Source organism: Mirounga angustirostris, unplaced genomic scaffold, assembly GCF_029215605.1.
Source record: "Mirounga angustirostris isolate CCGP_5_RB_7025 unplaced genomic scaffold, mMirAng1.0.hap1 SCAF_13, whole genome shotgun sequence".
Classification (NCBI taxonomy): Eukaryota; Metazoa; Chordata; class Mammalia; order Carnivora; family Phocidae; genus Mirounga; species Mirounga angustirostris.
In genome coordinates, this window is record NW_026991721.1 from 59,957,700 (window position 1) to 59,983,530 (window position 25,831).

At 38.0% G+C, this 25,831-nt stretch overlaps 1 protein-coding gene and 1 long non-coding RNA gene across 6 annotated transcripts; one reads left to right on the plus strand and one right to left on the minus strand.

Moving 5' to 3' along the window:
- Positions 1-1,576: 1,576 nt before the first annotated feature.
- On the plus strand, positions 1,577-15,359 carry LOC123857411 (uncharacterized). Its single transcript, XR_006793861.3, has 3 exons — positions 1,577-2,229; positions 11,650-11,766; positions 15,276-15,359. It is a non-coding gene; the product is annotated as an uncharacterized LOC123857411 (long non-coding RNA).
- ZNF214 (zinc finger protein 214) lies at positions 3,972-25,104 on the minus strand. 5 transcript variants are annotated; one of them, XM_045894220.3, is made up of 5 exons: positions 24,852-25,104; positions 24,420-24,478; positions 23,730-23,817; positions 12,221-12,382; positions 3,972-11,082 (listed from the first exon to the last, which is right to left on the minus strand). In XM_045894220.3, the coding sequence occupies exons 4-5, from the start codon at positions 12,345-12,347 to the stop codon at positions 9,398-9,400; spliced, it is 1,812 nt and encodes a 603-aa protein (XP_045750176.1). In that variant the 5' UTR covers positions 12,348-12,382; positions 23,730-23,817; positions 24,420-24,478; positions 24,852-25,104; the 3' UTR covers positions 3,972-9,397. The 5 variants fall into 5 exon arrangements, 4 of the variants coding, with proteins under 4 accessions (XP_045750176.1, XP_045750175.1, XP_064433122.1 ...); XR_010407000.1 differs by having other exon boundaries at positions 10,971-11,082; positions 12,031-16,405; XM_045894219.3 differs by lacking the exon at positions 24,420-24,478.
- Between the last annotated feature and the right edge of the window lie 727 nt (positions 25,105-25,831).

Consider the following 25,831-nt stretch of genomic DNA (forward strand, 5'->3'; position numbering starts at 1 on the left):
TGATTATTGCACACAAATGCGTAAACCTTTCAAATACTCCCTGCGAACTTTTAGGTGAAATCTAAACTCTGAAACGACTTACCTTGTCTTTCATATTCTAATGTTCTCTTGCACCGCACCCTTTGTACTCCCATGTGTCAGCCATGCAGCAGCTTCCAGCTTCCCATCCACCGCATGTGCTTAGCTCCAGGGTTTTCCATATATTTCCTATTCATGTAGACCTCCTCTTCATCTAGCTAATTTTCACTCCTTCAAGTTTAACTAAAGAGCTTGCTTTCTCTAGAAAGCCACCTCTGACAACCAAAGACAGAAAATCTATGTACTAAATTCCACATACTTATACATTTACAGCACTTACAGGAATTCTATTACAATTATTTATTGGACTGTATCCCCTAACTACTTAGTATGACTTGGGGGGACAATTAGTCTGTAAGAAGTAACATACTGGCTGGCAACAAATAGTATTGAATGTGAGTAGGAAATAGACCTGACCACTTATTTTTTACATCTCAGTGTAAAACGATGTAACCAAAGACATCTTTTTTAAAGATGCTACTTACTTTGAGAGTGCGTGAGCAGAGTGAGGCACAGAGGCAGAGGGAGAGAAAGAATCCCAAGCTGATTGCACGCACAGCGTGGAAACCTGAGGGACTTATCTCAGGACGCTGAGATCATGACCTGAGCCAAAATCAAGAATCTCATGCTTAACCAACTGAGCCACACAGGTGCCCCTCTCCAAAGACATTTTTAAATGAATACTAATGATCCCACCACTATAACATCAGTACTTTTTTCAAATTTGTGTATTTTTTTTTTTTTAAGATTTTATTTGAGAGAGAGCACATGAGAGGGGGTAGGGTCAGAGGGAGAAGCAGACTCCCCACTGAGCAGGGAGCCCGATGTGGGACTCCATCCTGGGACTCCAGGATTATGACCTGAGCTGAAGGCAGTCCCTTAACCAACACAGGTACCCACAAATTTGTGCATTTCTTTGAATAAAAAAATACTTTGTTGTTCACACTGAATTAGGATTGAATTATGATTAGTGGCCCTGACTGGGCTCTATTTGCTATCATCTTCATAGATGTGAGCTTTGAATTTAGTAATTTACCAATACCAGTTCTGCTCTATCAATATTCTCCAAGTACTCCTTGATACCCAAGTTGTTTATTCTTGCCCCCATTACTTCATTTTGATGTTGTAATGGCTGAAATAGGCTATTAAAAAAGATCCACAGTTGTCAGGGTCCTGGGTGGCTCAGTCGGTTAAGCCACTGCCTTCGGCTCAGGTCATGATCCTGGAGTCCCTGGATCGAGTCCCGGGATCGAATCCCGCATCGGGCTCCCTGCTCGGCGGGGAGTCTGCTTCTCCCTCTGACCCTCCCCCCTCTCATGTGCTCTCTCTCATTCTCTCTCTCTCTCAAATAAATAAAATCTTAAAAAAAAAAAAAAAAGGATCCACAGTTGTCATAGACATTATGTACCAGTCTAGCAAGTGAGGAAAATCGTATTAGTTACAGAATTTTCCTTTACGTCTTCATTGAGGCAAAATGGTAACATCTCAGTGGGTGGGTTTGACGTCTGAATGAAAATGTGTAAGAGGGGGAGGGGCCGGAGAAGAGTGTAAGGACAGTCCCTTTTGCAGTCTTATGAGATCACTTCTCTAGGAGAGACGCTATAAAGTGATCTGAACTCCCACATCCTTAAGGATAGATGGATTCCAAACTCCTCCCGTCACTTCCAGAATAAAATCCGCCTGGCTCAGCCCCTAGCGGTTTGAGCTCACTGTAGGCAGTCCCAAGAGCGGCAAGAAGTTCCGGTAAGTGCGTCTACAAATTCGTAGCTTCACCCTATCAACAAAAACAAGAAATCAAGCCTAAACCTCTGCTTGCCCTGGAAGCGCCTCTCGTGTGAGAGGGCAGGGCAGGCTGGAAGGTTCGAACGGTCAGCCTACCCCGGCAATAGTACTCAACTTCATCCCTAAGGGACTCTCAAGCCAAGGTAGCCTTAAGGTTTTTATCCCGGCCGGAAGGCACCGCCCCCGTGGGGCCTGGGCGGGACAGGAAAACCGGAAGTGGAACGTCGCGGAGCCTGCGTGGTGGTCTGCGGCTGCGTCCGTCCTCCTGCGCAAGCGCGATGGGGTTCAGCTGGCTGGGTCGGTTTACCACCCCTATCTTCGGGTCCACTCTGCGGTCCTGGAATTGACAAGGTTTCCCAGGAAAACCGGGTAACCGTTCTGACTTTTGGGCTTCTCTTCTCTTGCACTTGTTATTGGAAGTGTACCGAGACCTCTAGTCCCCAGTGCCATAAAAGCCGTTGCCATATGGTGTCTGAAGACTTAATGGTTTCCTGCCGGCTGGGGCTCTCCCCTTGGTGTTCGGGCTAATCGCGAACCTTTTTGAGCCACGATTTTTCTTGACTATAGCGTGCGCTTACTAGGACCTTTCTTGAAGTGACCGTGAAATTAAAATGACATTAAACTGTTAAGATTTCGCAGAGTGTGCTGTGAAAATTCATATTTTATGGGTATGCACTATTTTAGAGTTCATTAGGGGACTTCAAGACTCTTGTTAATTCAACCTCTATAATTTACAGCTAAGGGTACTTAAACTCAGAGAAGTCAAATGGTTGTCCCAATACCATGCCATCGACAAAAGTCAGACCCTAGGTTAAACTTAGTCCTTCAGATCTTTTAAGCCACAGTGCTTTTCACTGTTCACCAGGAACTTTTTCAAAAAAAATGTTAAAGTTAGAATTCATTTGACAATTAACGGTAATGTTTAGTGAAAGACACCTGTACAAATGACTCACAGCGGTCCGTATTATAAGTTCTAGAACCTGCGAAGATGAACAAAAACACGCGTGTTACTTTACCTTTTGGAGTGGATCGCATAAGCCTAATACAATACTCAATAGGTATTAAGATCTAATTAATTTGGTAGGCATTTCTGGCAGATTTGCCTGACTCTTCATAGTTGGCCTGATGACAGTCTGCATTACTCCTAGTTCACACTGACCCAATGATTAATTTGACATTAGGTGGAAATATACCTTCTTTCATAGTAACTGATGTGAGCTCAGGCAACCTAGCTCTTAACCATCAGGCTATACTTATTCCTAAGACTACATATTTTGCTCAGTCTGCTTGAAATACCCAACTGCCTTCCCCCCAGGTTATTTCAATTTATTCGGACTAAGATTGGAATCACACCCTAACTCCTACCCAACGTTGGGCTGGACTAGTCCTATGGCACAATTTGAACTTCATATTATCCATATAAAAAAAACCCTACATCTGTAGGAGTAGCTCAAACTCCAAAATGAAATCATTAATCTAGACAGAATAATTTCACTCTTCCTAAAACCCTCTTTGCTTAACTACACGTTTTTACAAGCAGTTCCTCCTGTCTGTAAACTATTTTGGTCTTCTTTTTACATATTAAAATGCTATCCAAAGCCCAATTTTAGAACTACCTTCTGATATATTCATCATACTCAAAATCTATCCAAAATTTGATTATTTCTCTCACCTCCCCAGTTAATACTAGGTTAACACCTTCTCTCTTGTAGGCCTTACTGCAATACCTCCTAAGTGGAATCCTTGCTTTGCCTCTAGCCCCTACCTTTGGTCAATTCTTCACAGCCTTCAGAGTGACCCTGTTAAAATTTAAAGTTAAATCATGTCCCTCTCTTCAGTGGCTTTTCAGGCTATCTTTAACCTTTTTTTAAAATTTAAGTTCAGTTAATTAACATAGTGTATTATTAGTTTCAGAGGTATAGTTGACTTAACCTTATTTTTTAGTATGTTTTCCAAATTTACGCTGGTGAGCACACAAGGGAAAAATAAAACGAACAATTAAAAAAGGAAACTATCTCCTACTGTCAAAACTCAATGACACCACCTAGTGGTGTACTAAATGGTCTTGTGGCCTCCATTCTTGCTCATTCTCTTCCCCTCACTCTACAACATACCCCACTGTTGTTAAAGTCATCTTTCCAAAACGATAGTATCGCACCCTCCTTTAAGATTCTTTAATATTTCTTCATGACTAACAGAAATTTTTTAACTTGACGCAGGAAGTCCGTCACGGTCGGGCCATCGTCTAACCTCTCCTTCCAATTTCACACTTCTGCGCCATCAGTGTCAGGCTACTTGTAGCCGGTCGTCTACATCATTTATTTTCATGATTTCATTTCTTTGCACAAATTACACTTCTGTGGCCTATATTTCAATCCAATAATTGAATGTAGAAAATTATAAAAGTTGACAAAAATAATCGGAAACTTCATACACGGTGACATGGCAGTTAAATTCATGATATAAAAATGAAAAGTCTGAATCCCTGATAATATAGAGAGAATTAAGCATTATGGTACAGTAACACAATGGAATATCATGTAACCATTAGCATTTTAAATAAGTTGTATGTAAAAATGTGATTTTATTTATGAAAATAAAACAATAAAAATATGAAAAATACAGGAAAGTATGAAGAACATAAATATAGTCACAATCCATCCTATCAAATAGATCCAGTAATAGCATTTTTTTTGTGTGTGTATATATATATGCATATATATATAATCTCCAACTTTTCCCCGTGGGAATATCTATATAAATATATATATATATTATAAATAGAATCTTACCCATATACAGTTCTGTATCTTGTTTTCAATAATTTTCAATTGACACCATAAGTATGTTATTACAATATTCTTGGAAAATATAAGTTTGAATGACTGCAGAACATTACACATATAGGACCTTTCCCCTATTTGGCGGGGGACGGGGGTGGAGTGCAGCATTAAAAATACTGCAATAAATGTCTTGAACATTTATTTATCTTTGTGTGTTCTAATGTAGTTCAGAAGGCTTAAACCTGCCACTTTCTGGGGAAATCTCTTGGAACATGAGCCCTCAAGGGCCATGTTATATGCCTTATTATCCCATCCCTGGGCATGTCTGAAGGGACCAGAGTGAACATCTGATACAAAGCTAGCCAATCCAAAGGCTTCCCAGTAGCCTGTGGTTTAGCCTGGCCTCAAAGGCTTGTGTAGAGGTAGTAATGAAAATTGAACCAATCATCTTCCCCCACTCAGAAATGTGAATAGAGACCCAGAAGGAAGTTACAAATCAGTGGTAGGCAATAGAATTTAAAAACATATATTCATGGATGTGGTGGCAATTCTAGATCTGCAGAGTAAGTAAACAGGAGGTCAATATGTAGAGAGGAGAGGCTACTGAAAGAGAAACAAGTTTTTGAGAGAGTGGCTTTGTCTAATGGCTTTCTAGAGCAAGTTCCCATATGAAAGCTTCTGTCCTTGGATTTTTTCTGGGAGATTTTAAAACATGAATATTACATAGCTCTATTTTTGAATTAGATAACTTAGGTGGGTCTTTGTTATTTGGAAATAGAATCGCTCTAATAATGTGTAAGCTATTTCCAAAAAATATATGCCTAGACATGAAATCACTGTCGGAAAGAATATCAACAATTTTAAGGCTTATGATTAGCCAAATAGCTTTCCAGAGTCTATCAATATACACTTATTGTAAGTTGTGTATAAGTATCGATCACTCTGTACTCTCACTGAAAATAGCTATTATAATTAATAGAAGTGGTATTTTATTGCTTTAATCTGGTGATGTCCTTTACCAATTTTTAGAAGATGTCCATCTTCCTTATTAATTTATAAAAGTTCTTAACTGTCATAATCATGACATATTTTCCCTATTGTCTGATTTCCATGTTTTTCACCTACAGTTTAGAAAATTTTATGTGGCCAAATTCTTAGGTATTTTTTCTGAGTTCTTCCTTTTTATCTAATTCTCAAAAAATGCATATGTGTATGTGTGTTTTCAACCATATAAAAACCCACTTTGGTGAACTTTAAATATTTATGTTAAAGCAGCACAACCCTCTTTAGAAAGAAATCTTATGCTAATCTTGAATATGAATCAGATAAAAATGGGGTTAAATTTGTAGTTCATTTCTGACACACCAGCCTTCATGAAACCACATGGAGATTCATGGAAGTCTGCCTGAAAACCTGTGCTTTAAATAGATATTAGAACAATATATATACGATGTATGTCATGAAAGCCCAATTTTGTTTTTCACCAGAGCTGTCATTTTCTTAGCACCATTTACTGAATAATCCTTTTCCTATTCATAGATCTTTTTAATATGTAAAGTATATATGCATATATACTAAATATGTTATTACATATGTTATCCATATGCTGGTCTGTTTCTAAGTGATTTACTAAGCATTTTGAACACTTTTTTCAAATGTACAAGTTCTCCATTAATTTCGGTGTATCATTTACTTTTTATTTTAGGGCAATCTCATTGATCTTATAAATTATCTTTGCTCTTCTCCAATGTCTGTTTTTCTTAAAAGACTTTAGATTTTTTTTAAATTTTGAATCTCATTGGAGTTTTGATGAAATTTGAAATCTATAGATTAACTTAGGAACATTTCCTCTAAAAAAAATAAGACTTCTCTATGCAAGTCCTCTTTTATTTTCCTCATTTTTTCATTATTTTCATCTATATTTTTACTTGTTCTTTTTTAGAAAAGAAATTTAAGTGTTATTATAAACCATACTTTTTTCTACCCATTATATTTTCTTATTATAGCAAGAATTTAGGAAACTACTGGCTTTTGTGGGTAAACCTTTAGTTCATTTTTATTAACTTTTAAAAACATATTGTAGGCACTCCCTTATGTTTGTATAATAAACCTTCACCTATTTTTTTGCCTATTCTTTTATATCAATAAAATTAATCAGTAAATTAATATTGAGCAATCAATAATAGTTACTGATTAATATCATTTTGCTTTAATTTTTTTGTCTTTTGCTAATAGGGACTAAATAGTCTTTGTTTTTATTTTCTCCTGTTTTGAAAGGCATATGTGCTTTAGTTCTATTAGTTGCCAATTTCTAACTTTGTAAAAAAAAATATATATTTTTTATACCTTTATTTCTTCAATTGTTAAAGAAGATGTAGAGTCCCTATTTAGGATCAGAAATGTAGCACATTTTCCTTTGCTGTTCTTACCCCCATAGGGTTGCCGGATTTCCAAATAAAAACACAGGATGCCTAATTAAATTTGAATTTCATATAAGCAAATAATTTCTTAGTGTAAGTCCCATTCAAAATTTGGGATATACTTATACTAAAAAATTATTCATTGTAGATCTGAAATTTAAACCCATGTATTTTGTCTGACAGTCATAGTCTCCCTCTCAGGCATTTATATATAATCTGCTTTTATACTCAGCATTTGTATATTAAATATTTTTTTTGTACAGCTATTTAAAATTTTGGACATTTTGTAAACAAATTAACAGTTATTCTGTTTAACTGATGTTAGTGCTCATTACCAGTTTTAGGCCATAATTTCCACATTCTTAAGCTCTCTTCAAGAAAGGAACATGTGATGAGCACTGGGTGTTATATGCAACCAATGAATCACTGAACACTACATCAAAAACTAGTGATGTACTATATGGTGGCTAACTGAACATAAAAAAAAAAAGGAACATGTATGATGTTTCCTGTTTTCTTATCTAATCTGTTACCTGCACAATTTAGACAATGACAATTTAGTTGCTTAAAAAAAAATACCATAGGTGATAATGGGATTTTAATCTCACAATTCTGAAGGTGTCGTTCCACTGTCTTTTGACATTTACTTTTGAAGTTCTTTATCCATTCTTATCACTGGCTTTGTAGATAACCAGAATTTTTCTTTCTGCATGCTTTCAATTGTTCTTTTCCCTAAGCTGTTTCTAAGCATGGTTTTTATATTGGTTTTGCCTAAAATCTAGTGAGCATATATACGTTTAGTTCAGGTAAAATGTCTTAATTTCTTTGATCATTGATTCTATTCCACATTCTTTTATCTTCCTTAGAAACACCTTTAATTCCTACATTGGATCTCCATTCTTTGCACTTCCTATCTGTGTTTTCATTGTTTCCATCTCATTATCCTTTTTGTATACATTGAAGATCAAGTTTATTCATTACAGTATTTGATATTCTGCTTCTGTTGCCTTTCACTTTGATCCATTTTAAATTTCCCTGTAGTCCTTTTTCATTATTTTTATTTTAGAGGCTCTTCTCTACTTAAGGATTTCTGCTTTAGTTTCACTGATTTCAGGTTTTCTGTCATGCTACTCAAACCACCAGTTTTTTGAAAATTTCTTCAGGAGACTGAAATAACTAATTTTCAGGGCTATCAGGTTTTAATTCTTCATGGTGGTGTTCTTTCTTTGGTACTGCAATTCCCTGTTATTTCCCTGAACAAGTCCACTTAGTTTCTCTTGGGCAGTGATGTCTAAACATATTTATATTATCAATAGTTAGGACTTGTGTATTTCTGCTGACTCTACTCCATTTTACAATGGCCAAATTCTCTCTTCTTCCATAATTAGGTTATTAGTTCAGTTTTGCACATAGATCTGAGTTTAGTTCTATTTCTCTATTACCTCTCTGTTCTGAGAATAAATCAGTCTACTGCTTAAATCTCCAATTCTGAACAGATGGAATATCTTCAGTTTCCTGAAGATCCACTTCTCTTAGCTTTTGCTGACATCTTTCACACCCTATTTAGAGACATTAAATATTGGACTTCTTGTTATGTGGTGTCTGAAGTTGTGAATCAATGTGGAATCCTGGGGAGGGGGTTGTGAGAGTGCACCGTGGTAACCTCAAAGTGCAGCACCCCTGCAAAAGATGGTTCCTTGGTTCCTGACTTTTCTGGTTGACAAAGGTAATATCCCTGAGACATCCTATCTCAGATAAAGGGTCATGCAGTGCTTTCCTATCTTATGTCATAAGCAATCGAATTGTCCTTCCCTATAGTTGATTCTTCCACATTTGAGCAATAGATTATCTACCAGTTTGAGTTTCAAGTTTTGTGTTTTTCCTGTGGCTTCCTAGGGACTTTACAGAGGAGTCAGAGTGCTATTTCATAGCTAGCTAGCCAATTTCCATTTAAAACAAAATGTTAAGTAAATGTTTTGAAGTCAGTAAAAATACAGAGTTGAATATACAGTAAGATTTCATACACATGAAAACGCACCAAAAAAGGCTAGAATAAAACAGGATCAAGAGTTTTCTCCTTGAATCTTTCAGATATTTTATAATGGATATGTATGATATAATAGAAAAAGTAAATACACTTTCATTTTAAATATATAGGCATCCTCCTAAGGATTTCTTCTTGAAGCAAATGATTCTTAGTGGGGGTTGAGGGAAACTATAAATGTTGCTTGGGATTATTTGGGTAATTTATAGAATTTTATTCCCAGCAGTATTTATTGGGCTTAATGTTAAGCTTTAGTTAAAGCGGTTACCTAAATGTAATTATAAGGTTTCTCATGTGTGATCATTGTGAAGATGTGAACTCTGATCAAATCCCTTATAATACTCATGGCACTTATGAGGTTTCTCTCCTGTGTGGACTTTTTGATGAATTCGAAGAGCTGAGCTATGACTGAAACCCTTGCCACACTTCGTGCATTGGTAAGGCTTCTCTCCTGTGTGGACTCTCTGATGAATGTGAAGATTAGAGCTGTGACTAAATCCCTTTCCACAATCATCACATTTATAGGGTTTCTCTCCTGTGTGGACTCTCTGATGAATGAGAAGATGTGAACGCTGACTGAATCCCTTACCACACTGTTCACATTTATAGGGTTTTTCTCCAGTATGTACTCTTTGATGAGTATGAAGCTTCGAACTCTTGCTGAAGCCCTTCCCACATTCATGACAAGTATAGGGTTTCTCCCCAGTATGGACCCTCTGATGAATACGAAGATCAGAGCTGTGACCAAAGTCCTTCCCACAGTCGTCACATTTATAAGGCCTCTCTCCTGTATGTACTCTTTGATGAATTTGGAGATTTGAGCGCTGGGTAAAGCCCTTCCCACAGTCATCACATTTATAGGACTTCTCTCCCGTGTGGACTAACTGATGAATTCGAAGATTTGAGCTCTGACTGAAGCCCTTGCCACACTCATCACACTTATATGGTTTCTCTCCTGTGTGGACTCTCTGATGAACATGAAGTACTGAACTCCGACTAAAACTCTTACCACACTGATCGCACTTAAAAGGCTTCTCTCCTATGTGAAGTCTCTGGTGAATGTGAAGTAATGAATTTCTACTGAGGTCCTTATTACATTCAAATTTATAGAGTTTCTCTTCTGTATGCACTCTTTGATGATTGTGAAGACTAGAGAGCTGACTGAAGTGCTTACCACACACGTGGCATATATAAGAAACCTCCCCTGTGCAGACTCTCTGATGAAAGTGAACACCTAAGCTTTGACTGAAGTTACCATCAACTTCATCACATCCATACAGCTTCTTACCTATGTGAATTCTTGTATGTCTGTATAGGTCTGATCTCTGAGAGAAGCATGCTGTGCTAATAGAGCATTGATAGAACTTTTCTCCACGTTGGTTTCTCTTGTGGAGAACACACTGTGAGTTCCAATAATAAATTTCTTTACATTTATTACATCCACAGTATTCCTCTTCCATAGAGTTTTTCAGTAGGTCATGTTGACATAGCTCCCCAGTGTCCTCCGGAAGGGCTTCTACTGTTGGAACGTGAGAATGTTGAACTATAAGCTTCTGTTCTTTTTCCACAGAGAGATTTTTCCTAGATATGCCAAGATGGCATCTGCTTCCTTGAAAACCATGTGAATCATTCACATTGATTTCTCTAGCATAGTCTCGAAGGGTATGTTTTGTTTCGAAGGACTGCCAAGGTATAAACTTTGTATATTTTAAGTTCCTGGGACTTTTACCTTCAAAAGTCATTTCATAGTTCCCATACCCTGGTACTTGGGTGGAGAGTATTAACCATTCTGGATGGTGGGAAAGATCTTGTTGCTTTAGGTCTCTGGAATCTATTCCTTGGACAGTTTCCACATAGTTTCTATTCTCATATATCTGAGCGCTGGCATTCTTCCAGGCTTGCCAGCAGGGAAGATTTTCATGTTCTAAATATCTGAATCTTTCTTCTTGAGGTTTGTAGCTCTCTTTCCAGTTTCCTGGAATAAGAAGAATAAGCAGATAATCCATTGGTGAGATAAAGGTGGTTTTAAAAAATTTCCAAGTATTTCAAGTATCGACTTCCAGAATTATAGGAATATATGTGTGGGTGGGAGTGGGAAAGGATTATGACTTAGGCTGCTCCATATCTGGTCTGAAATTCATGTGTTTGTTCATTCATACGTGTATTCATTCATTCATTCACTTATTCAGTCATTCCATAGATATATCTTGAGCATCTACTACTTACCAAGTACTGTTAGAAATAAACAAGTAAGGCTGAATGCTTCATGGAAATCATCTTAAAAACTGAGATTTAATTAGGTTACTCTAGTTGGGGCATTATTATAAGAAATAAAATATTGTTTCTATTTTTCTGTTCTAGCAGAGTGTGATAGATTGTGTGAAAAAATGGCTGCATGAACTCTGTACCTTTGGGTGTTCCCCTTCCATGCTGACTTTAGCTTGGCTAACAGTTTGCTTTGTTTAATGGGACAGTAGCAAAAGTGATACAAGCAGAGACTTGAAAGAGCTTGCATACTGAGGCTTACCCTCTCTCTCACTAGTTATGAAAATCCTGTGACCACCACCATGTAAACAAGCCTGAGCTAGCCTGCTTGAAGAGGAACATATGGTCAACACATTCCCATTATCCCCACTGATATCAACCAACTGCCAGACATGTAAGTCAGACTGTCCAGTCTCGTCTTAGACCATCGAGCCCCAGTCAGATCACTCTATGATAGAAGATCCATCTAACCAATTAGAATAATGAAAAATAATGTTTAAGTCACTAAGTTTGCGGTAGTTTGTTATATAGCAAAAGCTAACTTGTATAAACAGTATGAAGAGAGAACAAATTTAGGACCACACAAAATTGATTACGTGTGGAGATCTGTATTTTAAGTGTAATCCAGAAAATAAATAAGAATAAAAATCACAAATACCTATTAATTACATAGCCTAGGTGTCTTAGGAGAGGTCTTGCTCTATCTTCTGTCATCTGATTTATGACCCATTTCTGAGGGTCGTATTTCTTCTATCTCAATACAATACCTAGATAAAGAACCAAAATACTCAACAAAACCGGTCCCAGAAGAAACTAATTCTATTACCTAAGAGCTGGGATAACTTTACCTACTGACATGACATTTGTGTAGTTCTCCCACATGACCTCTCTGTAGAGCTTTTTTTGAGAAGAATCTAGGAATTTCCACTCCTCCCAAGTAAAAATAACAGTCACATCTTCAAATGTTACTGCCATCTGGTCAAAGATCAGGTTTTCCAGGAAGAAGAGATCTAAGGGAGAAGATGGACAAAGAAACAGCCATTCAGCAGGTAACATAAGTGACAAACGAAATAAAAAAAGGAAGAACTTCAATAATGAAGAAAAACAAGAAAGGTTAAGAGTAGACATAATCACAGGGATGGCTAAATAATGTATCCAGTCACTGAAGCCCATCACAGTCATCAGAAACATTTATATAGCATCTGTCTGCTAACCACTGGGCTAAGGACTTCACATATATTTCAAGTAGTCCTCACAGCCACCCTCTCTTGTAGATACTATTATTATCCCAATTTTAAAAATTAGTAAGTAATGGCTGAAAAAGATTAAGTCAATTGATCCCCCAACCCTTTAATTCTGGAAATGTTCATCCTCCTGCTCCAATCTGGGCTGGCTATTCTTTAGTGCTCCATTTTCAAGATCATATACTTCTTCCCCTTTTGTGATTTACTCCATTAATTGGGAGGTATACACCCAAATGAGTTCAGTCAAGCTTATAAATGTTAATTCCATGGCCACTGAAAAAAAGCAAAGGTGAGAAACAGGCAAGGTTTTCTTCAGGACACACATTTGGTTTAAAGGAGAATCTCCAAGCATGGTTACACTGTATGCTTGAAGTCCTTATCATCACTCACAAGTGGCTGGGTATCAAATTCTAGAGTGAAAAGAATTTTTCTCAGAATTGCTTCACTGTTCATATGCCTTCACTGTTGTTTCTAAGACCTTTTTTTTTTTTTTTTTTTTTTTTTTTAACTCTAATTCCTTTGCAAGCAACTTTTTCTTCGCTCTCTGGAAATATCTTAGGATCCTCTTTTGACTGGCCCTCAGCCTCCAGTGGTGTGGATGCATCCTCAGCTTCCCTGAAGTTCACAGGGCTTATCAAATCCTTCTTGTGCTTATTCCCCTGTGGAGCATTCCAGGATGTAATGTTTTTAGCCCTTTGCGGCTCTTACCACTGTTTCTCCTGTTGCTTTCCAAGTTTTGGGTTTGTTTTTTGTTTTACTTATTTATTTGTTGAGAGAATGAGTGTACATGCGAGGGTTGGTGGGGTTGCAGAGGAAGGAGAGAAAATCCCAAGTGGACTCTGGGCTGAGTGTGGAGCCTGAGGTAAGGCTCGATCCCACCACCTTGAGATCACGACCTAAGCTGAAATCAAGAGCCAGATGCCCAACTGACTGAGGCACCCAGGTAACCCTTCCAAGTTTTTGTAGAAATTCCTCATTTGCTGATGGCTCTTTACTTCATCATTGCAGGTTCATACAGTTTTTAGTTTCTTATTATCATGAAGTTTTAGAAAGAAGAGATAAATATATGTATTCAAACTGCCTAAAAATACTTTTAGTGAAGAGAACAGCTCATAAATTGGTCATGTGACAAATTCTTTTAATTTCTTTGATGACATTCTCAATTCTAAAGTTCAATTAAAAATGTTTAGTAAATCTATGAATAAAGGAAAAAGATACTTTTCATGGAGGAAAACTAGAATATCATGACTATCAAATCACTATAATCATAGCAGTTAAATATTATCAAGAAGTTATGTGAAAAGGGCTGTTATCTCATCATCACAACAATCCTAAAAGGTAGAATTATCAACACTAAAGGAATAAGGAAACCAACATTTAACAAGATTAAGTAACTTGTACAAGGTCATGCAGTTACAAAATAGTGGCACACCTACTAAGTCAAAGTCAGAGGAGTCAAAAACAACTTGGTAAAGGGTTGTAAATAATTTCCATGTACGTCCTTATTGTGTTAACAAAAGGACAATGGGAAGATGTACTGATATTCAAGGATTCAAAATACACCACCCAGGTACTGCTTTCCAAATAAACTACATGAAAATCCATGCCTAAACAATGAAGTACTAACCACAAATAAGAACTCAAGAATGAGAAAATTCAGTGCTACTTTTAAATGTTTATAAAATAAATGTTAAAAACTTAAAATGTATGTCTTTTAACACATACAAATGAAAATATAAATAAAATAAGAAAAGAAAAATGGGATGCTTAGAAGCCCAGACTGCAGGACTAAAAACTGGAGTCAGAACAGAACAGAAATGAACTCACTGGTTCCTTATTTTGTAAGAAGTACAGAAAAATAAAACTCAGCCTGTTATTGGCTTTGTTATTTTTTTAAATATTTAAGAATTTCTTTAAAAAATTATACTAGAGGGACACCTGGGTGGTACAGTCAGTTAAGAGGCCAACTCTTGATTTCAGCTCAGGTCATGACCCCTGGGTCCTAGGATCGAGCCCCACCTCAGGTTACATGCTCAGCGGGGAGTCTGCTTGAGGATTCTCTCTCTCTCTCTCTCCCTCTACCCCTCCCCTTGCTCGTGCATTCTCTCTAAAATAAATAAATAAATCTTAAAAATATATACTAGAGATTTGGTCTAGTTGCTCTTACTGAAAATAAATTCATAAAATTTTTAAATAATTCTGAAGTAATATAAGTAAAAACTGAAAGCCTACCCTCCACAAATAACTTGGAGACATTGGAAAGCTTCACTAGGGCTTAGTGAAGGATAGTTTTTATTGGGTCCTTTCTGACTTTTTTTCAGGCATACCCACAAACATACATACCCCACTGACATTTTTTTCTTAACAAAGACATCATAACTCTGGTTTGCATTTTTCACATAATATATAATGTACAACTTCACATTTCAGTACATACAGGTCTATCTTATTTGTGGTGGTTTTAAAATATGTCCACAAATTATTTGATTCCCTTCCCTTCAAGAGGTGTAGCCAGTTCCCCACCCTTTGAGCATGGGCTAGACTGAAGGACTCACTTCTGATGAATATTATATAAAAAGAAGGGGAAGAAGTAATGGTGTGCAGCTTTCAAGACTAGTTCTTAAAGGTACTGCAGCTTCCTCTCTGCCCTTTTTCTTAGCTCACTCACTCTTGGAGAAGCTGCCTTCCATGTGGGGAGAACACTTAGGAGTCCTGTGAAGAGGCCATGTGGCAAGGAACTGAGGCCTTCTGTCCTCAGTGAGAAATAAGGCATCCTGCCAACAGCCACATGAGTGAAAACCATCTTAGCAGAGGATCCTCTGGCCCTAGTGAAGCTTTCCAATGTCTGCAGTCCTGCTGACAGCTTGACTGCAGCCTCATGGGAGACCCTGAGCCAGAACCACACAGCTATGCTGCTCCTAGCTTCCTGATCCTTAGAAATTGAGTGACATAATAAATGTGTGTTATTTTAAACTGCTAAGTGTAATTTACTATGCAATAAATACTATTGTTCTAGCAAACATTCTATTAGCGGTTAATTACTATTACAATCAAATTGTTTTAGAAAATAGAAAGTGAAGGGGCGCCTGGGTGGCTCAGTTGGTTAAACGACTGCCTTCGGCTCAGGTCATGATCCTGGAGTCCCGGGATCGAGTCCCGCATCGGGCTCCCAGCTCAGCAAGGAGCCTGCTTCTCCCTCTAACCCTCCCCCTCTCATGTACTCTCTCTCATTCTTGCTCTCTAATAAATAAATAAATCTTTAAGAAAAAAAAAAGAAAATAGAAAGTGAAAATTGCTAGCTCATTATGTGGCTAGTGTAATCTTGACTCCAAGACCAGATAAAGACAATACAAAAAAGTTAGATTAGAATCCCATTTGTAAATTTTATAAATCTATAAAAATCCTAAATATTAGCTAATTGAATTCAGAAATATATTAAAAATATGCATCATGATCAAGCATGGTTTATTATAGGAAGGAAGGACAGTTCATATGAGAAAATCTATCAACATAATTTACTATATTAATAGACTACAGAAGAAAACCATAATTAACTGATGAAGAGACATCATGTGATAAAGTTTATAATGTTCAACACCTTTATATGGTCTTTAAAAACTTTTAGCAGGGGCGCCTGGGTGGCTCAGTCGGTTAAGCGGCTGCCTTCGGCTCAGGTCATGATCCTGGGGTCCTGGGATCGAGCCCCATGTCCAGCTCCCTGCTCAGCGGAGAGCCTGCTTCTCCCTCTTCCTCTGCCTGCCACGCTGCCTACTTGTGCTCTCTCTTTCTCTGTCAAATAAATAAATAAAATCTTTAAAAAAAAAAAAAAAACTTTTAGCAAAGTAGGAATTAAAAACCCTCTCCATTGGTAAAGGTTACATATTAGGAACCTATATCACACATTAAGCTGAATGGACAAACTTTGTATGTGTTTCTTTTATTATGGTAAACAAGGTAAGAGTGACTACCATCACCATTGCTTTCAACATAGTACCAAAGATCTGACAAATACTGTAAGAAAATGAAACAACAGGTATAAAGATTAGAAGTAAAAACAAAAAATGTAACTATTTGCATATATTATGGCAGTCTACCTAGAAAAACCAAGAGTACACAGATAAACCATAAACTAATCAGAGCTCAGCAAAATTACCAGATACAATAAAGCATAACTGTATCAGCAATCAATTGCTAGAAAATAGAGGACACCATTCACAAAAAGCAAAACAAAAAAAACCCCACTAAACCAAGAATATAAAGAACTCTTTGAAGGTAACATTTAAATTAGAATAAGCAGGAAGAAGAAGACCTAAATAAAAGGAGAAGCATACTTCCATGTTCTTGGATGGGTTGAATTAAATTCAATACACCCCCAAATTCCAACTGGATTTTTTTGAAGAACGCAATATACTTTTTCCCCTAAAATTTACAGGGAAAGAAAAAAAGGGTATAGTATAGACACTTAAGTAAACCAAGCAGGAAGACTTGCCCTACCAAATAGTGACATACTGCCAAACTACAACAGTAAAATCAGAACTACAAATAGACCAGTAGAACAGCATGGAAGATTCAGACTGTGCTTGTTTATATATGACACATTAATAATAAAGATGGCATTAAAAATGAAAGAATGGATTGTTTACTACATGGTGTTGTAAAAACTGAGTAACTATGAGAAAAAATAAAAGTGGATTCCAGGGGCACCTGGGTGGCTCAGTCGTTAAGCGTCTGCCTTCGGCTCAGGTCATGATCCCAGGGTCCTGGGATAGAGCCCCGCATCGGGCTCCCTGCTCAGCAGGAAGCCTGCTTCTCTCTCTCTCACTACCCCTGCTTGTGTTCCCTCTCTCTCAAATAAATAAATAAAATCTTTAAAAAAAAAAAAAAGTGGATTCCAACTTAGTATCATATATAATGTGGACACTAGATGGATTAAACACTTAAAGTGGGGGCCACCTGGGTGGCTGCCTTCGGCTCAGGTCATGATCCCAGGGTCCTCGGATCGAGCCCCATGTCGGGCTCCTTGCTCAGTGGGGAGCCCACTTCTCCCTCTCCCTCTGCTGCTTCCCCTGCTTGTGCTGTCTCCCAAATAAATTTTTTTTTTTAAAGGGAAAGCTATAGAGTAAGCAAAAGAAAATGGTGGAATTGAAAAACATTTACCATTCTGAAATGAATCCAAGAGCCAGTTCTTTGGAAGAAAAATATTAATAAAATAGATAAATTACCAGCTAGCTAACCAAAGGGGGAAAAAGGAGTGAGCATAAATAGAAAAAAAGTTAGAATTGACATTGGGGAAATGGCGACAGATAAAAATTTAACAATGTTAGATGGGCACTTTCCACAGCTCTTTAAAAATAAATCTTAATAGGACATATATTTTTTCCTAGAAAACCATTCAGTATGTCACAAAGAGAAAATACCTGAACAGGTCAGTTTTATGAAAGAAATTGCTCAAGTTATCAAAGAACTATGACCTTCAAAATTAACCAACCCTAAAGTTTTCTTACATAAATTCTTTCAAATTTTCAAGGAACAAATTTGGAGTTATTAAATTGTTCCAAACATATAGAAAAACTAGCAAAAATTTTAAAACATTCAGGAAAACACTGAGATAATAAAAGTCAGAAAACTATAGATCTATACTATATTATTAATGAATATTGATATAAACTTCAAGAATAAATAAAGGAAAACATAAGGCCAATAAAATCCAGCAACACCTATTATTTATAACATACTGCTACAGAACTAATTACTCCAAAATGTGGTGGCTTCACACAACAATAATTATTATCTTTCATAATTTCTCTGGGTCAGAAATTCAGGAATGGCCTGGCTGGGCAGTTCTAGCTCAGATCCCTCATGAGATTGTTGAGTAGTGGCTTGACTGGGCTGGAGGATTCACTTCCAGAGTGGCTCACACACATGGCTGGCAGGCTGGTTGTGACTGTTGATGGAAGGTCTGTTTCTTTGCACTTGGTTATGTGGCCTGGGCTACCTCTCAACAAGGAAGCAAGCAAAAGCTGCATCCTTTCTATGGCTTAGCTCTCGAAGTCACATAGCATCACTTCCACTATACTCTACTGGTTGAGGTGATCACAAGCCCCAGCCAGATTTGAGAAGCAGGGACACAGATCCTACTTTTTGGTGGGAAGAGTAAGTCACATTGTAAAACAAGCATGAAAAGTCAGATATGTTATAGGTGTGGCCACCTTTGGAAAATGCAATTGCAATCTGCTATAATACCAAAGCACATTATAGCATGATGGAGTGGTAGTTTATTCCAAAAGGTAAAGAAAGGTCCAAATGAAAAAATCTATTAATTCGAACTGTCATAATAATGTCAATTAAGAAAAGTCATATATTTTAATCAGTGCCAAAAAGGTACTTTTTTTTTTTTTAAGATTTTTTTAAAATTTATTTATTTGAGACAGAGAGAATGAGAGAGAGAGAACACATGAGAGGGGGGAGAGTCAGAGGCAGAAGCAGGCTCCCTGCTGAGCAGGGAGCCCGATGTGGGACTCGATCCAGGGACTCCAGGATCATGACCTGAGCCGAAGGCAGTCGCTTAACCAACTGAGCCACCCAGGCGCCCCAAAGCCGAAGGCAGTCGCTTAACCAACTGAGCCACCCAGGTGCCCCAAAAAGGTACTTCTTAAAATGCAACATGGGTCCTTCACTTAAAACTACAAACAAAGCAAGTTAGCAAAACAAAAATGAAGACATGCAAATATATCTCATATCCAAAAGTGAAACATTAAAAGCATTCCCATTAAGACTGGAAACTCAACCTTTAAAGATACTGCAAATTCATTATTTTTAAACCACTAATGAAAGCACTTGACAATTCAAGCAGACAATTATAAAGGATATGGTTGTACATAGGAAACCCAAGAAAATCAACTGAAAATCATTAGTAATTATAAGGAAAGTCAATGTCCCAGAAATTTTAATACTAGGTTTGTACCCTAGAGAAACTTACACATACATACCAGAAGATATGTACAACATTTTCAGTATAACTGCTGTAATAGCAAAAAACTAGAAGCAATACAAAAGGCCCAACAACAGTCGGATGGATAAATAAGTTGTCATTCTGTGAAACAGTACACAGCAGTGAAAAAAGCTATAGCTACATAAATCAACATGGACGCACTGTAAAAATTAATATTATACTAAAGAAACCAATCACAGAAGAATATATACAGTGATTCCATTTAAGGAACAATAAACACAACATTTAAGATAGCAGTTGCCTCTTTAGGAAAAGGAGAGAATGAAATTGTGGGGTCACTAGGGGGGCTTTTAAAAATATTGATAGTCTAGGCTATTGATAGTCTATATGTCTATATAAAACATAATATTTTAGTATATTCTTTTGCATGCATGTAATGCATCACAATACAAGTTCAAATTAGTTAACCATGTAAAATACAATTATATAATTTAGAAAGTTCAGACATATAATCATTAAAAGGTATTTTAACCGACTGAGCCACCCAGGCACGCCTTTTAAAAGATGTTTTTAAAATGACATTTATGGGGGTGCCTGGGTGGCTCAGTCAGAGTTAAACGGCTTCCTTCGGCTCAGGTCATGATCTCAGGATCCTGGGATAGAGCCCTGCATCAGGATCCCTGCTCAGCAGTGAGTCTGCTTTTCCCTCTGCCCCCACCCATTGCTCGCTCTCTCTCTCAAATAAATAAAAATAAATAATTTTTTAAAAATGACATTTACAATAGCAATTAAAAAATATAAATCCCAGGGTGCCTGGGTGGCTCAGATAGTTGAGCGTCTGCCTTCAGCTTAGGTCATGATCTCCAGGTCCTGGGATGGAGCCCAGGACCATGTTGGGCTCCCAGCTCAGCGGGGACTCTGTTTCTCCCTCTCCCTCTGCCTCTCCCCCTCCTTGTACTCTCTCTGTCTGTCTCTCTCTCAAATAAATATATATAAAAATTCCTACAAGCTTAACAAAAATACTTAGAACCTAGATAAATGTAGCTTTTGAATTTAGAAAACACTCTTCAATCTTAGGTAGGAGAAATAAACATAATTTTGTTATCACTAAACTTATCTACATTTTCAATGATACAATAGGTTTGGGGGAGGGTCTGAGAAACTGATTTTCAAGTACTTTTGTGAGGAAAAGGAAAAGTGTTAAAAAGAAATAATGAGAGGAGACTAACCCGATGGTATATTAAAACTCTGTAACTCTTAATTATAACACCATGAGGTTGACACAGGAATAGAGAAGATCAATGGAAAAGAATAGAAATCTGGAAATGGACCTAAATATAGCAGTAAATTCTAAACATGGTAAAGGTAATATCAAATTTGTGTGGATAAGATGGCTTATATAATTAATGATGCTGGATCATCTGACTAGCCTTTGGCCAAAAAAAAAAAAAAAAAAAAAGGCTAGATTCCCTGCCTCAATTCTTCTGTCTTAGTGACTAGAGTTGTATCAGATATGCATTATATTTTAAACAATAGCTAACATAATAGTAACCATTGTTAGTGATTCTGTTTGTCAGGCACTGTGCTGGTTTTTTTTTTTTTTAAAGATTTTATTTATTTATTTGAGAGAGAGAATGAGATAGAGAGAGAGAGCATGAGACAGGGGAGGGTTAGACGGAGAAGCAGGCTCCTCGCCGAGCAGGGAGCCCGATGCGGGACTCGATCCAGGGACTCCAGGATCATGACCTGAGCCGAAGGCAGTCGCTTAACCAACTGAGCCACCCAGGCGCCCACTGTGCTGGTTTTTACATGTTTACATCTTAACCCTAGTAAGTTCTATTTCCCCACTTGAGAGTTGAGAAACTGGTTAAGTAATACAATCTATTTCACATAACTCAGAAGTGGTAGAGGCATGAAACAATCTTAGATAATGGGTCCAGAGCCTATATTTTGACCAATAAGCAATACTAAAGAAACATACTGAAAAGTTAATATATTCAATATCTAAAACTTATAAACTTTTACTTCTTTTCTAAAATGAGCCATCTTCCTTTTCTTTATCCCTAAATGTGGAAAAAGAAAGGCTAAATTCCTCTGCATTGCCCATTAAGCATACTACATATAAAGGAACAAAATTAAATACACTTGGATAGCAGTATAAGAATTGAGAGATGGGTCCATGAAACAGGACAACCCCTAAAGTGGTCTGTGTGTACATTTGTATATGTGTATGTGTATGTAAAAAATTTAGTAATTTGGCATATAAAAAGATAGCACCAAATCAATGGAAAAAGTAAATGTTACTGGAAAAAAATAACTAAGTGGGAGGAAAAATGTTTAAGTTCTGTCATTTCTCACACCAAAATAAATACCTGACAGGTTTCAGAGTTAAACTTTTAAAATACCTGAAACTATAAAAAACAGTTGAGAAAAACAAAAGTAATTATGTATTATATTTGGGGGTGAAGAAGAGCTCTCAAAGCATAATACTACATAAATAAAAAGAAATAAGATTTCACTTTATACAAATGTGAAACTCCTATAAACAAAGAAGTCCTTAAAAGCAAAAGGCAAACAACTGGAGAAATAGAGCCTTTAACAAATGGTTTATATCTTTTACATACAAAGAATATCTTTTATCAAATACAAACAAAAAATTTAGTAGGAAAAAAAGTAATGCATGTCAAGAGGCATACATTACTTATGTCAAAGAAGGAATGCAAATGACCAGTAAATGTATGCAAAAAATGGTCAACCTTACTAAAGATTAAAGGGATGCAATTCAAGGCAAAATCTTAAAACTCAAAGCTGGTAAAGGTTCAGAAAGATAATATTTTTCCTCAAATGGTTATAAAAGTTAATTCATGTAGTATTTCTAAAAAAAGAACTTAAGTTTTTCAAAAGTCTAAAACATGTTTATATTCCTTTACTCTGTTATGCTATTTCTCAGAGCATATCTTGAGGTTATAGAGATACACTAAATAAATTATGTATAAGAATATTTAATAGAAAAATTTTATGACAGCAAAATATTGAGAATTACGTAAGTTTTTCCCAAAAAAAGATATAAATAAAGTACATATGGCTGGAAGGGAACATATATACCTAGAATAAAGCCCATATATCTGGAATGGAATGATACATACTTGGAATGGAATATTATATAGTCATTAAAACTCAGGCTACCAAAAAATATTTGGAAAAAATGTTAATTATATTTATATATAATATATATTTAACAATGAAAAAATTATACATATAACAGCTATCCATACATCCAACAAATATTCAATGAGGGCTTACTACATGCTAGGCATAGTTCTATGTACTGGAAATGTTCTCTGCCCTCATGGAACATATTTATCGTGTTCAAATTTTTTTATATATACTAATCTCTCTACATACATGTATGTTAGATTACCTATGTGTCTATAGTTGTATGTATGTGTACATATATGTATATATACATATTAGTGTCCGTACAGATTAAGTATGTATGTATATCAAATATTAGATAAAAGACTATAAGTAAATAGATCCAAATGTCAGTAATGGCTGCCTCTGTCGAAGTGCAGAGGTCTGAGTGGTGCACAATAATAAGTAACCAATTAAATATGAATAGCCTTCCACAATGTGGCCTCACCTCATATATAGATACTTAAACACTCTCCAGTTACTAGCTCAGTTTTCTTATTTTCCCCTCAATTTCTGCCTGAGACTAAATGATCATCTTCCTGTCTAGAATAATATCTTCCTGTTCATGATGATTTTTCAAACCTGAGCTTCTGTTTCTGTCTTTTAAGTGCCACTCATTATGACACTGTCTAATGTATGATAACTTGAGACATTATTATTAACCTCATATGGCTTATCTCCCCAATGTTAAGAAAAGACATTCTTATATATTTCCTTATCTCAGAGCATCAAGAACATTATACAACAGACCTGGATGATGGCTCAATAAATGAGTAAATGTTGGAAAGAGACACTGGATGGGAGGCAGGGAAATGTTACATAGGAGGCTTGGAAGCTTCTCAGTCAAGTGAGGAACATTTTCTATTCTATCTGGTCCATCCATCCCCATTGCCGCTTCCTCTTACTCCCACCACCTGTGGAGAATTCAGGGGCATTTTATAAATGAGAAAAGACAATCCTACTCACCTGGGATCAGTCTTGAGGAAAATAGTGAACATTCCCTCCTTGTTTATGCTCCTCTTTTGGGGAAGGGTGGAGTTTTGAGGAGTCTGAGCTGAGGGAGAAGAAAGGAGGAATGAAAGATTGGGCATGCCTTGCAATTCCCAAACTCACTACAATCCCCATATACTAACTGGGTGTGACCCCCCCAAACCTCTTAGAAAGAGGCCAGAAAGAACCCAAGAACACTTCTGTTCCGTTTCAAGGGCCAGATAGGAGAGTTGTGAGAATTGGCACCCAAGACTTTATTTCTGAACCTTTAAAGACTTCAAAGTTACAATTCTAGTTTGGGCATGAAAACAGAATTTGATCTCACAGTCCCTCCAGGGATGCAGATGCTCTCTATGTAATTTAACCTGAGTCTCAAAGCTTTCGTAGTTAATTATTAACAAGAATAATAAAATAGAAATGCGACACTTAGTTTCTTTCTAAAAGTATTTTTCCTTGTTCAATCAATAAAGTAGAAAGATAATTCCATTGCTCTCCTGTGCTTATTACAACAGAAATACTGGATTTACTATCAGAGTACCTAAAATCTTAAAGGATCCCAGATCTAGCGTTCCCAGGACCTGATCAGTCTCAGGTCTATTACTAACCACTTGTAGAACTTTGAAAATGACCAAACTTCTAGACCTCCTAGGGCCTCACTTTCCTCACCTGTAAAATGGGGACATGAGCCTTTGCTATCCCGGTCCTGCCTTGGTGATCACAGGTCCCTGGGGAAAATGATACAGTTAAGAGCCCTCTTTCTCTAGCGCGGGGTGGGGACGATTCATGGACGTTTCAAGAGCAGCACACGTTTGGACTCCCCCAGTGCGCCACGGGCTGCCCGAGTGTTTTTGGATTCAGACACCCAAACGGTTCTCAAGGAGTGGGATCTGCCGGTCAAGGCCACGGATCTGCGCGGCCTCCACTCCCGCAGCGAAGACGCGCGCGGCCTCCGTTCCACGTCCAGACCCCGACCCGAGCTCCACCCCAACACTTTCCAACCCCGAGCACCCCGGCTCCAGGGTCCAAGCTGCCTCTGTCCTCCTCTCCCCTTCCCCATATTCGGTTTTAACTTGGGGAGGGCGGCTGTGAAGGACCCACCTACACCGGTGTCTTCGAGATTTCTAAGCCGGAGCCGCTTCTCGGCCCCTCACCCTCCCTTTTCTGCCGCTCTTTCTTCAGCCACAGCTCTCCCCGCCCTTGTCCGCTTCTGGCTCGGTACTCCGAGAGTCCGCGTCACTTATGGAGCCTCTGAGGGGGACGGGACCGGCCAAAATAGTCCGTCTACACAAACAATAGCCGCAGCCCCGCTGGACCGAAATGGAAGCCCCAGGCCTCGGAGTAGACACTCGGAGCGTTTCCATGGAGACGGGAGGGGCGGGGCGGGAAAGGAGAGCGCTTGAGAACGTGGCTCCTGATTGGCCAGAAGGGGTGCGCAGTCCGGCTCTCAGCCACCCGCGTTCGTGGGCGGAAGACCTGTGCTCTTTGTGCTCTGGACAGAGGCTGGGGTTCAGTCACCCCCAATGCTAAAGAAATAGGAGTGTTCTAGGAGCTTTTAGGGCCCCTGAGAAGGGGGCGGGCCTGAGGATTCTGGGCCATGAGCGGCTGACTTCGAAGAATTCTGGGACTCTCAGAACCCGCAAGTGGGGAACCCCCCATAGGAATCTGGGGAAACCAACTGCTGTCACTTCGCCTTTGGGGGCGAGGGAGGGTTGCACCTGCTGTCCCGCGCCCTCGGCGGAATAGACACCCCACTAGCTCTGGCCCTAGCATTGTCCCTAAACTCGAGGTTGGAGTCGCGCAGCCGCGAAGAGGACCTTTCAAATTCCAGGTTGCTGTTGCCCGGGACCCGCTTGGCTCCTGCTGACACGGTGGCGGGTCGCGCTTTCCTCCTTCCTCTTTTCTTGCCAAGCCCTGGACTTTTCTGGAGACTCCAGGCGGAGAGGAGAAAGACAAGGTGGGACCGAGGCGGAGCCATGGGAAAGAGCCCCAGAAAGAGATCTGACCACTTGCTCTTCTATTATCTTCTTCAATGTTCCCTTAGGAAAATGTTTTCATTTCCTTAAAGCACTTCTCCTCAA